General features: G+C 39.8%; 1 protein-coding gene across 2 annotated transcripts in view; it reads right to left on the reverse strand.

Annotated features, from left to right (window-relative positions):
* The window catches only part of SEC24D (SEC24 homolog D, COPII coat complex component), a 95,443-nt gene that overhangs the window by 32,312 nt on the left and 46,368 nt on the right, over positions 1 to 16,763 (reverse strand). For both annotated transcript variants that reach the window (XM_032462503.1, XM_032462499.1), the window contains exons 9-10: positions 5,889 to 6,027; positions 2,476 to 2,591 (exon numbers count right to left, since the gene is read on the reverse strand). In XM_032462503.1, the coding sequence (XP_032318394.1) occupies positions 2,476 to 2,591; positions 5,889 to 6,027 (255 nt within the window). The remainder of the gene's footprint in view (positions 1 to 2,475; positions 2,592 to 5,888; positions 6,028 to 16,763) is intronic.

Below are 16,763 nucleotides of genomic sequence, written 5' to 3' on the forward strand. Positions count from 1 at the left end.
TACTTAAGTTCTCTAAGCCTCAGTTTCCCCACTTAATGGTGGTACTCACCACACGAGTTCAGTGTGGGAACTAAATGACACAATACATAGAAAGCACTTAGCACAGAGCATCACACCCAGTGAGTGTTCAATGAAGGCTAACTTTATTATCTGAAATTGGTATTCAGATAAAATAAAATGAATAGGGAAAATGTGACTTTGTAATTCTCCTCTGAGTTTGTGCAGTGTTAAAAAATACACATACAAGTTAAATAAGCTCTTTTTCATCGTCCAAATCCCTAAGGCAATTCATTTATACTCTATTTTAATATATAATTAAGCTTGAAGATAGTCACAGCATTTTTTATTATGAACTCTACTTGGAATAATAAAAGGAAGATTGAGCTTAGGAAAAACTCTTCAAAATGTACGGTTTTTATCTGGTCCCTTGCCTGCTGGGTGAGATTTCCCATCAACTAGACATCTGGAATATTTCCAGATAACAGTTTGAAGATACTGAGACTTTTGTTCCCAGAAATAGATTTGACTCCCTGCCTAAGTTTCTACCCCCCCCCCCAAAAAGCATAAAATCAAGATAATATAGCCTTTTTGGCAGAGCACTGGAAACTCATAGTTAGATTTACACTACAGTTGCAAAGATCAGTGAATAAATTTTCCATCACTAGATACAACGGCCTTATTACATTTAATTAACTTCAAATGTTTACGTTCTGCCTAATCATTCTCCTTCTGTCAATAGCAGTGGAGAAAAAATAAACTGTCCAAAAGTATTTGGTACTTTAGAACATGTTTTTTGCCTGAGATAAAGCACTTGCACCAAAAAAGTTCTTATGTTTCCCAAAATATGTTCAAATATTACATTTAAGACTAATAACAGATTAACTTTCCTTTACTAAGTAGTTCTAGGGAATACAGTGAAAAATATATGCAAAACACTAGAACAATTGCAAAAGTTATGTTAATTGAAAAACATTTTAAAATCCACTCAGTTGAAAAACTTCTAGTTAGGAAAAATGTTCTTTGCAACTTACATTCAGTGCAACATGGACTGGTCCCCTAGCAAACATCTATGACAGAAATCTGTGAGTCAGAGGGTGTTTTCTGAGAACTGGGCCTTAGGAGGAACTCATTTTTGGAAAGGGAAGTAAGTCACAATGACTTTGTTTCTTCAAGTCTATACCTGGTCCTTCATATACAAGCTGAAATCTGAAGTGATTACCCAATAAGATATTTCAAATCATTGAAGATTTTCAAAGCCCTGCAAGGTACCCATCATGATGTCACTAACACTGTCACTATGACATTGGAGAAGGGAAACAGCCAGTCCTGGGAATAGCAACACACCTGCAAATTCATTCACTCATTCACCCATTCACCCATCCAGCCAACCACATGCACTGATCAACTGCCCACCCCATGGCAGACGCTGTGGTAGATGCCGTAAAGACAGCTGCGACAAGATTCTTGTCTCCAAAGAGACCAGAATCCATGCAGAGGGAAAATATCAAAGGATTTAAGTTCTATGGGGAGAACTGCTAAAACAGATATATGAACCTAATCCTATGGGGAAAAAAAAATCAGAAGAACTAGTAAATAACAACCTTGATGAAGTCAGAGAGGGTTGCATTGCATGCTCACACACACACACACACATTCACATTAACTAAAATTTCAGCCAGGTATTAGAGAAGAAGTCGGGGTTTGCTGGGTGGGGTCCGTACAGACGTATCAGGAGGATGGGAAGGTAGTCGGGTCAAAAGAATATCTTAAATCAAAGCATGTAGTTGAGCAGGGGAGTGATGAGTTCAGAGTATGTGGGTAAGAGTTTTGTACAACTGAAGACACAGCTGAAATGGTAGTTTGGGGTCCAACAGCTACTGCTGCTCTGATAAGGAAACGTAAATTTTTTAATTTAATTTTTTAGATTATGGGGGGGGGGGTCTCATGGTTACATTTTAAAGTGAGGAAACCAGAGGCCAGGATCCCAGGATCTGTTGCTGAAACAGACTAAGGGAGATTCTGAGAGCCTTCAAGCAGTGCAGTGACAACTGGAGCGGAGAAGGGTGATACAGAAGAAACACATCAACAGTCTGATGACCATACTGGTTGAGCTTTTGCCTTGGAAGGGAAATTTTTCTGAGATGATTGACAAAACAAATCAGGCAGAGGTTTTACATGGAACTGTTGTATTGAGGACCTAGCATATTCTATCTGACAGGGACATAGAATTAAATTATTGTTTTCTATTTCTGCCACCTCTTTTTAGTTTTTAAAAAGGATCACTGCAGTGGATGGGCTGGTTATTTAATTATGTTAACAGCCTAGAAGGCTTGGTCTGTGTCTTAGGCATTGCTCCATCCCCGTGGCACCACCAAAAAGCTGTTTGTGAATCAAGAGTCAGTTCATTACATATGAAAGTTATTCACTAGTATTTGACATCCATGTGTAAACACTTGAAGCCCTGGGAACACTTACTCTGCAGTAATCCAAAGTAGCAACATATTCATAAGATCCTAGAGATAGCTCTGGCTTCTCATAGTGGTCCAGTCTTCTTCCAATGTGGTCCAGATGTTGGAAATAGAATGGTGGAACTAATGAAAACAAAATAGGAAAGGAAATCTTTTGTTTTTATAACACAGACAATTTAGTAAGTTCTCAAAATTTATCATGGGAAGAAAGGAGTTAGCACAAGAAAAAAATATTTTACAGCTAGACTGCAGTATACTCTAAATACCCACCATTAAAAAGCATGCTCGGAAAGAATGAGGGTTTTCTAAAATACCCATTCGATCCTTCTACAAGTTCTTGATGACAAAGACCGTCAATTATTTGGACAGAGAAACAGGGGATAAAAGTACTGGTGTTTTTCAGTTGTCGCAACCAAAATTTAATTGTCCCTATTTAATTACCTCTTTTAAAAGGAATCCCGGCTTTTCTATTTAAATTTTCACTGCATCAGCAAACATACATTGGTTATTTGGACTGTACTGTTAACTAAAATATTTATTATCCTTTAATTAAGAGATGTCTTCAGCCGTGGGGAGTTCGCATGGTAATCTTTAATGTCTGGGCTTCAGAGTGGAGAAGATTACTGTATTAGGGAAAGACTACACCACTAAGATCTCAGCTGAGGAACTCTTAATTCGATTCAAATGTCTAAGAAGGTTAGTTCTGGCAAAGTCCTGGAAGTCATCCAACAGCACAGGAACACTTATGAGTCACACGCTGAACACTTGGACAAATATGGCCTGGCATCTCCGCGCAAACGAACTCCTGTTGCCCTGAGATTAATAGGGCTGGCGATTAAACCACTGACAACAGACGTGTTTAGAATAACCAGCAATGCTCTGCTTTTCAGCATTTCATAGAAAATTTGTAAAACCACAGAAGCAATGACTTTTGTTTTAAAACCAATAGCTCAGTATTCTTTCTTTTTAGTTTTGAACTAGCATGGATTATAACAGGACCGTTTTCTCAGTTTGGACTTAAAAAAATCACTAAGCTTGATTTTTTTCTATTTTCTTACCACATTGTGGCCATTTCTTTTTAAACCTTTTTAAGATTCATATGTATGTGTGGATCTCTGATTTGGAAAACTCACTGTCTTGGGAAGATTACAGCAGTGGGAAACTGAAAGTCTCAGCTGAGCAAAGAAAGTTATGAGGGTCTTAAACTGCTATTTTGTGACATTCAGATGAGATGGATATGCTGGTTCTAGGATGTATAGGTGGTCATTTCTACGTCGTTTCTGTAATTTATTTTCATTCACACATCTGCATGTAATATGTGAACATTTTTCCACTTAAAATTAATGAGTTTTATATTTGTTAGCATTTAATATCATGTGTCATGTTTTATAAGCCAGAATTCAAGTCCCCCCATAAATTATGCACTGCCACACGACACTCATCTTCCTGTGTGTCTTCTGGCCTCACACACTTCCCACTGTGCAACCTCTGGACACTTGGAAGGGAAATAGAGTGGAACCATGTGACCACACCTGCTGGGTTTTCTCGAACCCTAACAAAGTCCTGTCTTCTTTAAACCTAAATGAAGAATGTAGCTGTCAATGTAAATAAATCTAAGGGAGTCTGGCTTCCTTGTAGGAACAAATATTGGAGTCTACTATGAATAACCCTATCAAAAAATGAACATGGAAGCTTCCTAGGAGTGGATGCCCAAGGGAGGGGAATTTATTGTCCAGAAATATAAGAACTCTGAGCGCTTTTCCTCTACCGGGAAGTGGCAGGGCCTTTTAAGGCTCTGAGTTGACACTTTGGGTGTGAGGCCAGAGAGTCACACCAAATTAAAGATCCTAGATGCTCCAAGTGGATAGGTCCTGGATAAATTTCTGATCACCTTGCTGGAGAGCTGAGGGCTTGAGTGAAGACACTGAGATCTAGTGACCTTGGTGGAAGCACTTATCAAAATACTTCAGGGAGAGCCCTCTGCCTTCTTGTAACATTTTCCCCCAAACTAAATAAGAGGGAAGTGCACTGTCATGGGGTCCCTGAGATCCAGGTCCCACGACTGTGTGACAGCCAGATTCAGTGGCAGAGTCCATCCAGGATGAGAGATGGAATAAGATCTTCCTCAGAAAGAGAAGTAAGGGTGGAGAAGCAGCAGAATCTGGTCTCACCACTAAACCCAATTTGTACCGAGTAGACCCCCCAGGTGGAGTAAGGAGAGAGACCTCCCACGAGGACCGTAACCCAGTCTTCGAGATGAGGCTGAAACCAATGAATCCGCTCCACAGCAAGGCACTTCCAAGACCTGACTGGAGGTCTTCGTGAGAAAGCCTCACTGTGTCAAGTCTCTGGCACTGGGAGCTGGGCAAAGCCATGGACTGTGATCAGGGGGCAGGTAAACAAGGGGACAGTATCACTCTCCCACCAGAGGATGAACATACAGGGAGCCCAGAGGCCATGAACGTGACGACATGGGCACAAAGCTGTGCCTGAGCTCACAGGCCATCGGGGAGCAGCCACAGGAGACGTGGCTCCTGGGCAGAGTGCTATACACTCCTCAGATCGGGGACCTGCAGGGAAGGGTGTCTACAAGGATGAGAAGACGAGGAAAACACAGAAAAGACTCATGTTCTCATACTCATCGCACAGTTCTAGAAAAACTATAAATGTAAATGAACGTGGGGATGTTCACAGCCTGAGAATGAGCTTTGGTTGACACCAAAGAACTAAAAATAGATGTTATAAATATAACAAATGTAAGTGCTTTTGGCAAGCCTGAAGTTACTTTTCAACATCAGTGAATTCATATTGGAATGAAATTGAAAATATAGTGAATCCGGGGAAGCCCCTCGTTACGATGATTTTTTTTCTTTGTTAGACAATCTGTCACTCATGTTGGCGGGAAAAGAAATCTATATACATGTTAGAGCCCGTAGTGATACCTGAGCTTTTCCTGAATACTGATGAATTCACATTCAAGAATAACTGGGAGGAACGGTGAAAAAGGGAACCATCTCTCAAGTTTATCATAAAAGAAAGTTCTTTATAATTTCCCTGAAAGAAACCAACCAGAGCACACTCAGTTTAGGACATCCAAGCCCCCCGGAGTCTCATATGAATGCATGAGTTCCACAGGGAAGTTGCTATGTTTCTCATAAAACTCCAAAGTAGGGAAGTCATTTCATTTCCCAATTCCTCTCCACAAAGCCTCAGTCAGAGGCGAAAGGAAATTTTACCTCTTCTGTCTACAGATGATAAACCTGGGAGGCTGTTCCTTCTCTCATCATTCCTTTGAGTTATTATTGAAGGTGTTTAGGAAAAGTTCCGGGGTAACTAAGAGCTTTAATGGGTCTATTTTTTCCTGAGCTAAGAAGTACAGTACGTTCCATTTCCCTGAGAGCACACGTTGGCTCTCCTTACCGTCATTCACGCAGCTGCAGAATCCGCACTGGTACCTCCTTCCTCCTTCAATGAACTGCATGAACGGACACATGTAGGCTTTGCATCTGTTGCATCTGACTGGTCCGGTCTCGCCATGATTCACCAAGTAGAGGGGTGTCTACAGGAAGCAAGTGAAGTAAGAGACAGGTGCACATGGGATTTCCAGGTATTTCAGAAGTCCTAGGTGTTAACTGTAACTGGAAAACTCTTCTAATGGGCTCGTTAAGGAACTCAACCCTTAGCGTTCACCAGGGGAGTAAGGATGCCTCCCTGGACATTCAAGGCGATACCCAAACAGAAATGATTTTAACTGCACATCTAATTTATAAGCATATACTCATATTAATGTATATGTGTGTATGTATATTTACCTACGTGTGTGGAGACAGAAAGAGAAAAAATACAATGATGATAATAATACTTAACAAAGCTTATGCTGAAGATGTCCTGGACAATTTGTATCACATATTTCGCTAAGTTTGTTCATTAACTGTAAATAAAGAAGGGAATTGGGTCTGATTTTAAAGGCTCTAGTTTGCACAGCAGTATGCTGTTTAGACAGTTCCATTGCAGTATACAAAACGTTTCTTCAAAAATGCAACTGTCTGAAGATGTTCACTTATTTAGGCAAGGAGCCTGATTCTGCCTTTTCTGTTTCTTTATTCCATGACACAATGTCTCACGAAGGACTCTTAAGGTGGCTGGTCAGGCTTTGCCAGAACAAAACAATAAATATTTCAGCTGCTTCTTCCTCATAAACATGCGTGGAAACCATAACACATCTTCTGCAGCTTGAAAGTTAAAATGCTCAGCAGTAGAAGTCTGCCTTGTTTCTCAGCGCTTCTGGCTCTCAGAATAAAACCACAAAGATTCTTCTTGTTTTTGTAAATCTCCTTAAAGATAACATGTCTAGAAAAGCTTGACAACTACCGGGTTTGGCACATCAACTAAGTTTTCCTTTAAAGAAAAAGGCGTAAATAAAGCTGACTGCTCTTTAATGGAGTCAGACACGCAGAGCGGGAGGAAAGTGGCGATGAGGTGGGGCCATAAGGCCATTTTCTGCTGTTTTCTTAGGGAAAAAAAAAGAGAGAGGGAGAGAGATCTACTGTTTGTCTTGCCTACATGTTCAACATGAGAACTAATCCACTAGTGAGGTTTCAGAAATGAGTTGTGAGGTCTCAGAGCAGAAAACAAAAAACAAAAAACAAACAAAAAAAAAACCAGGTAGTATAATATACAAAAGAATCAAGGAAAGGATAAAAAACAAATATATTCAGAGTCACTCCCTCTGCACTGCCCTCTCCCCCACCTCTTGCCTCCAGGAAGCCAGAGATGGACTGGATTGTCTTGTTTCTGGTCTCTTCTGATCTACAGCATGGGTGTCGCTCTGGTGTCCCACCCATAGGGCTGTGACAAGGAATCCACGTGTGGGACAGAGTACTATGCCTGCACACATTATCGGATATGAGATAACTAACTTGTTATCAGATCTGTACAGAACCACCTTTCCTCTCTCAAAACCACTCAGCTCAGGAGAGCGTGATATTTAACAGCAGAGTTAGAGACAGGCTTGAGTTTCTAAAGGTGTTTATTAGTAAAAGTATTTAAATTAGCTAACTTGTTAGTGTAACACGTTATTGTAAAAATGACCTAGAAGACAGGGAATCTACCTTTCAAGAACTTCTGATACAATCTGATGGTTAAAAAAAAGTTGAGAGGCACAGTATACAAAATATTTCTTCAAAAATGCAACTCTGAAGAAATACGTAATAACGTTCACTTATTTAGGCAAGGAGGCTGACTCTGCCTCTTCTGTTTCTTTATCCCATGACACAGTGTCTCACAAAAGATTCTCAAGGTGGCCAGTCAGGCTTTGCCAGAACAAAACAATAAATATTTCAGCTGCTTCTTCCTCATAAACACATGTGGAAACCATGACACATCTTTCACAGCTGGGAAGTCGTAGTAGATTCTAAAACCATTCGAGGAGTCTGATTGAAATACACATATACATATTCAAATACTGACATAAGTAACATTTTTCAAATAAAAATTTCTTGTGTGAAAGGTATAAAGTGATAAATGTGTAACCTCTTCAACTGGTAATAGTAAGAAATAATCTGAGGGGACAAAAGAGAAGCAAACAAGCTATAGGTGCCAACAAGAGGTTCTTAAGACAATGAACGGAGAATCAGAATGAGAAGTGAAAGATAATAAAAATCTAAGGATAAGGTAGCTTTTTCTGGGTAAAAAAAATCCAATCATCGATCATGACTTTGGTTGCTGCTCTGTTTTACAACTTCAACCTCTGAGATCAGGAGATGCTTTTAAGAAGAGTTACGCTAGTATTAAAGTCTGCAGTTTGCATAAACTCCAGCCAAGTTTACTTCACTCATCCTTTTATTTTCAAAGAGTTCAAGGACTATAATCAATTCCCTGAGATACTTTAGAAATGAAAGCTGATGCAATTATTTGCTAGACAAAGCAGAGGTAATGGAAGGAAAATTAACCTTATTTTTACTGATATGATTTACTCAAAGGCAGGCCTAGCCTAAAATTACTGAAATTGTCGGCCACTAACACCTAAGCATTCCAGTCCTGGCAGATTCAAACTTGCAGAACTGAAAAGGAATGTCTAGGAACAAACTGGTGTCGAGTTATGACTGTATTGAGGCTGTTAAACACACTTGAATTTAATTGTTTTCTATTTTCACTCTTTTGGAAACTGGATGATGGATCAGTAAGAAGGGTCTTCAGACAACTGAGGTGACAGTAAAGAATGTTAAAAGTTTTTGAACTGTTTACATTTTCTTTTTGGGTTTCTAAATTCCACTGCCTTGTTTCATCTCTCTCAGGCCGTGCAGAAAACCATCAGAGGGTTTTCTTTGCTCTCTCCAGATGTCTGCTTATCTGCTCTCCAGTAGTGTGCAGGAGCCCAGAAAGAGCTAGTCTCAATTTTCTTCTGAGTTCAACTTTACTGTATATGGCTTTTTTAAAGAAAACAAAAACAAAAACAAAAACTAGATGACTTTCCAAAAACTAAGTTTTGTTTACTTCTTACCAAGGCATTATATCATACTTACCTCAGAAATGTTTTCACATTTTATAATCTTGTGTGTAAATGTGCTTTAATCTTTTGGCCTCCAGTATATCCCTGCCGGCTCTTTCTTTCCTGTTCTTCTCTTAAATGGAAAAAGTGAAAGGATGGAGAGTCCAGCTCTAAAACCCTCATCTGGCTATTCCTGGCTCTGGTCCTGTGTAGCATGAGTTTACATAACACGCAAGTGATGGGGGTGCTGGGAAGGAAGCAGGGGAGACTAATACCTGAACCTTTTGCTTATACTTTTGGACTACAAGGGTTATGCCAAATATCTTATTGGTACTAAATTTTAATTAAAATACTTCAATTGAATAAAACCTATCTCTTTTTTGTGCATATGGACCACAGGCAAGAATTGAGAAATCAGGTTCAGTGTTAGAACTTCTGGTTCTTATTCCATGTCAAAGCAGTAGACAACAAAGTATATCAATCAATAACTCCTTGGCACTACTAATACATTGTTTGAAGTCTTCCTATATTTATATACCATCAGTTTCCCTGCCATTCTCTTTAACATCTGTGCAATCGGTGCCGGGTTTGTTGTGTGACTTGGTAGGACATACAGCCCAGGAGCATAGAAAGACATTAAACAAACAATAATGCAAATATGCAATTAAGAGAGCAAGGTAGGGGTAGAGGATACTTGGGAAATCATCACTAATGAAAGCAATGTTAAACTGTTCACAGATTGTAATCCAAAATAAAAATAGATGCTCAAAGAAAATGAGGCGCAACCTAGAAAGATCCCACGGGGAGAACTCTGATAAAGTTTGCAGTCTGTGTGGTTTGGTCTTGGCATCTCTATAACGAAGAAAAGTCTGAATACACCATTCTTGTTATATAGTCTATACAGAAGGCAGCTAAATCCTACAAGCTGATTATACTGGATCTGGGAAGTTGAAAATGAAGGTGTTCTTACAGCACAGATCCAGTAGGTGGCACTGTACAACTGAAAATTGAAACAGAACGATGTAATTTCCTTAGGTAATAAAATAATCAAGGTAATTATGCTACACTCATTTTATGTAACTATAATAACATTTAACTGAACTTATGTCAGTTCTTACAATCACAAAATTAAGAAACCTATACTTTTCTTGAAAAATCCTTTGATAATGGTTAAAACTATTGCTGGTGAAACAAAATGTGATTAAACATGAAATGCAGGCTATTTTTAAGCATCAATTATATAGAAATTCCAGAGTGTGCCAAATTTATTGAATATAATAGCCAAGAGAAAACATATTTTAAAAGCTTCTAATCCTCTCCCAACTTTTCCTTGACTGCACGTATGGAAACAGGCATCTTAGGGACCGGCAGCCCCCCGAGCACAGCAGGCAGGCTGACGGTAGCCCAGGAGGCGGAGGCACCGGGATGCCAGCGCTCCCACTGCCAGCACCCACCCCCTCCCTCCACATTTGCATCTGAGGTGTGAAATAACCAAGCAAAGACAATGAAGCTGCATCCTGCTGCTCAGCAGTGCACAGTGATGGAGAAACGATTTTCTAAAGCAGACACCTAGCTTCCTGCTGGAACATCAAATCACAGGCAGCGGTGTGAATGAGGGGAGAGACAGGACAGAGTGGCCAAATCGGAGACTGCAGGAACACCTTGACTTGGGAAGGTATTCCTGCCTATCTCTAGAATATTCCCAGGTAAAAACTGCCTCTCTCCCCGCTTTCTTCTTCCATTGCCCCACTCACTGCCCACCTCATTTTTCAGGACCCGAGTTCACCTAAGTCCCAATACACACACACATACACAAGCTCACCCTTTAACCACCCACTTTCCCCTGTCTTCTAATACATGTTTACCGATTTTGAAAAAATACACATTTCCCATTTTCCATGTCTACTTCTCTTCCCTTTTTTCTCCCCTTTTATTTCCTCCACTAGAAGTCTTCAGGAAAGTAATCAGTGTCCTGGGACTACACAGTTGTTCCCCATATGACCAATATTCTACTTTACTAAATGCCTGAAGGAATACCAGGCTAAACAGTGACCAGTCATGGGAGATATATTTTTGCCTACCGTGATTCCTAAATCTGACCAGAAGGTTTCCAGCAAGAAGACCTGCCAAAAGGTGACACGGTCCTCCAGCCCGATACAGGATCATACTCAACATCAGGTTATACTCCCCAGGGAACCACTGTGAAGCTGTATCTCTCGCAGCAATGGTTTCCTATCGTCAAATGCGACTCTGGCACACGGCTTCTTGAGGTCGGGGTGCTGCTTTTTTTTTTTGATCTAGCTCAAGAGAGGTCAGTTGGTAATTTGGATTAATTGAGGGATATAAGTAGAAGCACAACAATGGTATGTGAAAAGATAATCCAGAACCTGTGATGAACAGCCACCCTCTAAAATGTTAAACATTCAGACTATTAGGCGTGCTGAAGACAAGCAGAGTCAGATTCCCAGAGGATTATGGCCAGCAGCTAAAACAGAGAGTGTCTGTATCAACTGCACTTATTAAAGATATTTCCATAGGAAAAGAGAACTGAGAAGCAGCTTATGTGTGTTTCCTTTTTTTAGCTTCACCATATATGACATTCAGTCAGCCAACATGGACGGAAAAGGCACAGGACAACAGGCTACCTACTGGGCATATGTTTTCTCAGCAGCAGTATTATTTTGTTGAACTTTTAAGAATAATGAGTACAGTATGAAAGAACTCTGTTTTCTGAATGCCTTTCAAAAATCCTGTTATGAGGGGGGAGGGTATAGCTCAGTGGCAGAGTGCATGCCTAGCACGCACAAGGTCCTGGGTTCAATTCCCATACTTCCTCTAAAAAGAAATAAACCTAATAACCCCCACCAAATAAAATAAATAATACAATAAGAAATAAAATATTTTAAAAAAATCATGCTATGCATCTTTTAAAAAGAAAGAGAGCCTGATAATAAAAACTTCAATGTATTATATTAATTACAAGAATATGTTTATACTTTTCCAGGATGTTTTCAGTTGGCCTTTGACCTAAAACATCGTGTTCTCCAGAAAATTAGCTTCTTTCTAGTTGGAGTGTTTGTGGCACTTGAGAGATTATTTTCGATTTTTTTCCCTTCAATGTTGCTGTGGCGTCTATTCTTGTTATAACTATATCTAGAGTGTATGTTGGATGTGAACATGTCTTTAATGTGGAAATTAGTCTTTCTTGATTTGGGGCCATTGTTTCTGTTTTGGTCTATCCAGCATTGCAAAATCCTGACAAATGTGACCAATTCAAACTTATAATATAAGTAAGATCATAACGATTACCTGTATGATTTGTAGTTTAAAATGTTTTCATGTATGAAAGCCTCAGTGTGATGCTGAGATGGTGACAACCCCACGGGTGGGAATTACCACCCATGTGGTTCAAAAGGGAATGGACATCAGTGAGGGAAGCCACTTGTCCAACAACATGCAGAGCTGAAGCTTCCATCCCCCTTCATTTCTATGCTCTATGTTCAGAAGCAGCTTGCAGATCACTTCCATAGAAAAGCAGTTTCAGAGAAGCTGCCATCAGCCATCTACGACGTGAACCAAGCCCCTTGCGGTGCCTGGTATCCACGAAGGGTCTCCTGCCATTTCTCTCTCTCTTTCTCTAAGGAGCTATTTTATATATTTTCAACCTCATTTCATCCTTCAGATAAGCTCAGCAGGTAACTCCGCCTCCTTGCTCATAAAGAAAACAGAAAACCTCAGACAGGAACTCCCCTGACTTCTCCTCACGAATTTGCAAGCACCTACCTCACGTTTCCCTTCCCCTCTTCCGTTACAGTCGAAGGGGTCCCCTCTCTCCTCCTGGCTTGTTCCCAGAGACCCCATCTAAGCTGGGACCAAGTCTCCGCTGGGCCGCTCCACACAGGCGTGGGCCTCTCAGCCATGTGTTCCGTGTGACCCAGTGTCTGACAGCACTCATCACTTACTTTTTGGTATCATGACTAAATTCTCAGACCCATGCCCTGCAGGTCTAACTTGTTTGTTTTGTTTTGTTTTATTGTTGTGTCTCTTCTATCCCAATACCCAAGACAATGGGCAGTCCAGAGTTTTTGAATGAACAAACAAAATATCAACCAGGTACCCACAAATATATTGTCATAAGCTCAGGGCAGTTCATGGTAGGTGCTAAACAAAAGGCACAAATAAAAGAAGAAGTCACTTGTGATGGGGGATCAATAAAGGCTTCTTTTGAGGAAGAGGTGGGCAGTTACAAGGAGTTACATTCCAGTGGCAGAGAACAGTGAGAACAACACAGCTCAAGAAGACAAATCTGAGCTTGGGGCACGTCGGTGGTCAGCAGGCAAGTAGCCTGGTCCTGCTGAGATGAAGGAAGTTAAAGAGGAAGGTTGGAGTGATTTAATAGAGAGTTTTTAAAGCCAGGTCCACATACACACGCACACACACACCTCAGATCAGCTGTTACTAGATGGTAACAACTCTGACAAGATAGTTGAGATTTTACCACTCACTAAACTAAAACAATGTCCTTGGAACAATGGTTGGTATAGGTTTTGAAACCTGCTCATAAATTAGCAAATCAGGTTTTTTTTTACAGTTACCATGAAGGATTTTTAGAATTTCTGTTTCATCATCTCCTGTATTTTATTCAATTCCTAAAAACTCTTTTAAAAATAAACTCAAAAGATGTTTGAATGTTAGTTCTAGTTTTTAAAGTAAATTTCTAAATAAAAAAGTTCACTCCTTAACAGCTTAGGTAAACCTCAGGTTCACCACCGATCCCCTGGACTTACAGTTCAGAGTAAATTATCAATAAATATTTGTTGAATAGATGACAAGAAAAGGAAGGCAGGAAGAAGGGGAAAAAACTGAAGTCTGAATGAAAAAAAAAAAAAGTGAAGGAAGAAGAAAAACACAGAAGTCATGTTTAGACAGGAGGATATTTGCCAGTTCTCTCATCACAGAAGTTTAAGTCTGAGTGCGATAAACCTTAATATGTTAAGTTCATCCAAATATACGCACAGATAACTTCACTGGGAGGCTCTTCTCTTGCAATGGGCAATAGCATCTTAAAGCAAATGCAGCTGTGACCTTTCTCCCCAGGTCCTCGAATGCCAGGAGGGCTTTTCAGTGGGAAGGTCAAGTTGGACTATACGCTGAAGTCTATGAAAGGGCTGCTCCTGGTGACAGGGCATCCAGTTTCAAAAGGGAAAATAAATGCCGGTGCAGTTCAGAGAGCACCACAGTATCAGTTTTCCTGAATGGCAGTCCTAGGTCATTGGCTACATCACAAATGGTATGCTAAACACAAACAAAGTGGTCTGTTTGGATTGGGTTATGCTGATGCAGTCTTTCGAGTTATGGGTATATTCACAAAGATCAGCATTGTTTTTCTCGCTGGAACAGATGCTAGAAACTCTTGAATAAGGCACTGCTTCTCAAGGAGCTAGGACAGTCAGGAATTCTATAGCTGAGAGACATTTTCCCACATTTCTTTTAATTTAATTTTTAATTCTTATTTGTTATTGAAATATAGTCAATTTACAATGTTAGTTTCGTGTGCATAGCAGAGCTCCCACCTTTCTTTTAAACCTTGACCAATTAGAGTTTATCGCCCGTCCCTAAGGAAGAATTGTATTCTGTTGTCCAATTATGGGCCCCTTGCAGAAGACATGTTTAATTGCTGTAAGAATGCACAATGTTCACCGATGATGAAAATATACTTTAGACTTAAAAACCTATGAATCAAGTTTGTTTCTTCCATAACAAAATAATTGGCAGTTTTCTGTTCCTCAAAGGAAAGTTGTAAAATACTCCACTTTAAAGATGAAAGTGTCAAAAATAATAAGCCTAGAAGCAAACTTCCTTTGTCTCTCTGGCAGAACTACAAGTTAGCGGAAGTCTTCCTTCCATTTATCACCCTTCTTTATGGCCATGAAAACACCTACAAGATATCCCCCTATCTTGAGTCAAGTCCGTATCTAACTGACAGCTCCTCAGTCAAGCCTGCCTGTCTGCCCTGCACTCTACCCGCCCCCCCCCCAGGCAGTCCTCATCCCCCGCTGGCTCTCCCTTCTCTTCCTCCCTTCATTAAATGTTAAATATATATTTTTTTCTAACAGAGGTACTGAGGGCTGAACCCAGGACCTCACGCCTGCTAATCATGTGTTCTACCCTGAGCTATTCCCGCCGCACCACACCCCCACAATTTTTTAAACCTTTTTTTTAATTGAGTTATAGTCATTTTACAGTGTTGTGTCAAATTCCAGTGTAGAGCACAATTTTTCAGCTATACATGAACATACATATATTCACTGTCACATTTTTCTTTTCACTGTGAGCTACCACAACACAGTCTTCTTACATCAGGTTAACTGTCTTGCCTCTTTGCATTAAACTGTGAGCTCCATGAGGACAAAGATCTTTGTTTTGTTCACTGACCTATTTTGGGACCAAGAACAGTATCTGACATGTACTGGGTGAACAATAAATATTTGTTTAATTAAATCTTCATTGAAATAAAGTAGAATAGGTAAATTCATAATCCTTCATAAAAATGAACACTGCACAGATTATGTTGTACAAGACAACTGAAATATCCCTAAAACCCAGGTGTGCTTATACAGTTAGAACTGATTCTACAAATAAGGATAACAGGAAAGTCAAATTACCACTTCCCTGTTCAGAGCTGACACCGACGGAAGCTGTATGTTTAACCAGGCCTATCTGATGCTTATTGTATGAACTGCTTCCAGAAGGAAAGCAACACAGGAGTCTAAGGGCCCTGCAGTCCGATCGGCTGTCAGTGTCACCATCCCTGGCGGGCAGCCCTGTGAGCTGGCTGGGCCACCTCAAGCGATGCAGCAAATCACCTCTTGTGAGTTAATCTGATTTGGGCAAACAGCCAAAAGCCATTTGGAGGGAAGACTTGAAAATGGATTAAAAAAAAAAAGGCTGAGAAAAAAATATTCAATTTTTAAAATGTGTGACCAATTTGAAAGCATCTGGAGAAATAAATGCATTTATATATTTACTATATATCAGTAGTGAGCTGGAAGGAGAGAGGAGATAAATTCTTAATTTATCAAATAAATAATACAGATCAATAAATATGAGCCAATAGATTTTCTTTCGGAAAGGAGGAATGTGGAGAAAGTTGTATGTTTGAAGTAGTTACATAAAAGAGGTTTTCAAAACTTTTTAAGCTGTGGAGGACAAGAGAGGATGGAATGTAGTAAACAAAAAGAGACTTAACTCCCATTCCCATGTTGAAGACTGACCTTGGCAGTTCAGCTCAGGATAAAGACAAGTGAACTTTGTGCTGGATGAATTTCATGGTGACTACATATGCTAGGTTTTATAATTATAGTTCTTCTGTTTTACTTGTATTTTGCAGAAGTTGTTCAAGAAAGTCAAAGATGCTCTTATTTTCCCAAACAGTAACATTTTAAAGATTCTAAGCCTCTTTTTAAAAAACATGTATATCTCATATACCCTCCCCATCTCTCTCTCTCTCTCTCTCTCATAAATACACACACACACGCTGTATCTTCAGTTTATAATGCAGTGATACTGAAAGAAACAAGTATTGGAGACGAGAATAAAAGTGAAATGTAAACTAAACTTATGAAGAATCTTACGGTCCAGGAAATTCTTTAAGCAACTGTTATCCTAGTTGGCATAACTGTTTCTGTCTGCCATCAATGTGAAAAGAAAGGATAATTTGCAGCAAGTCCCCAAATGAATATTTTAAGAACAAAAGTATGGGGAATAAAGGATTTTCTTTGATGGAAAACATAGAAATTCAAGTA

This window comes from Camelus ferus, chromosome 2 (genome assembly GCF_009834535.1).
Source record: "Camelus ferus isolate YT-003-E chromosome 2, BCGSAC_Cfer_1.0, whole genome shotgun sequence".
NCBI lineage: Eukaryota > Metazoa > Chordata > Mammalia > Artiodactyla > Camelidae > Camelus > Camelus ferus.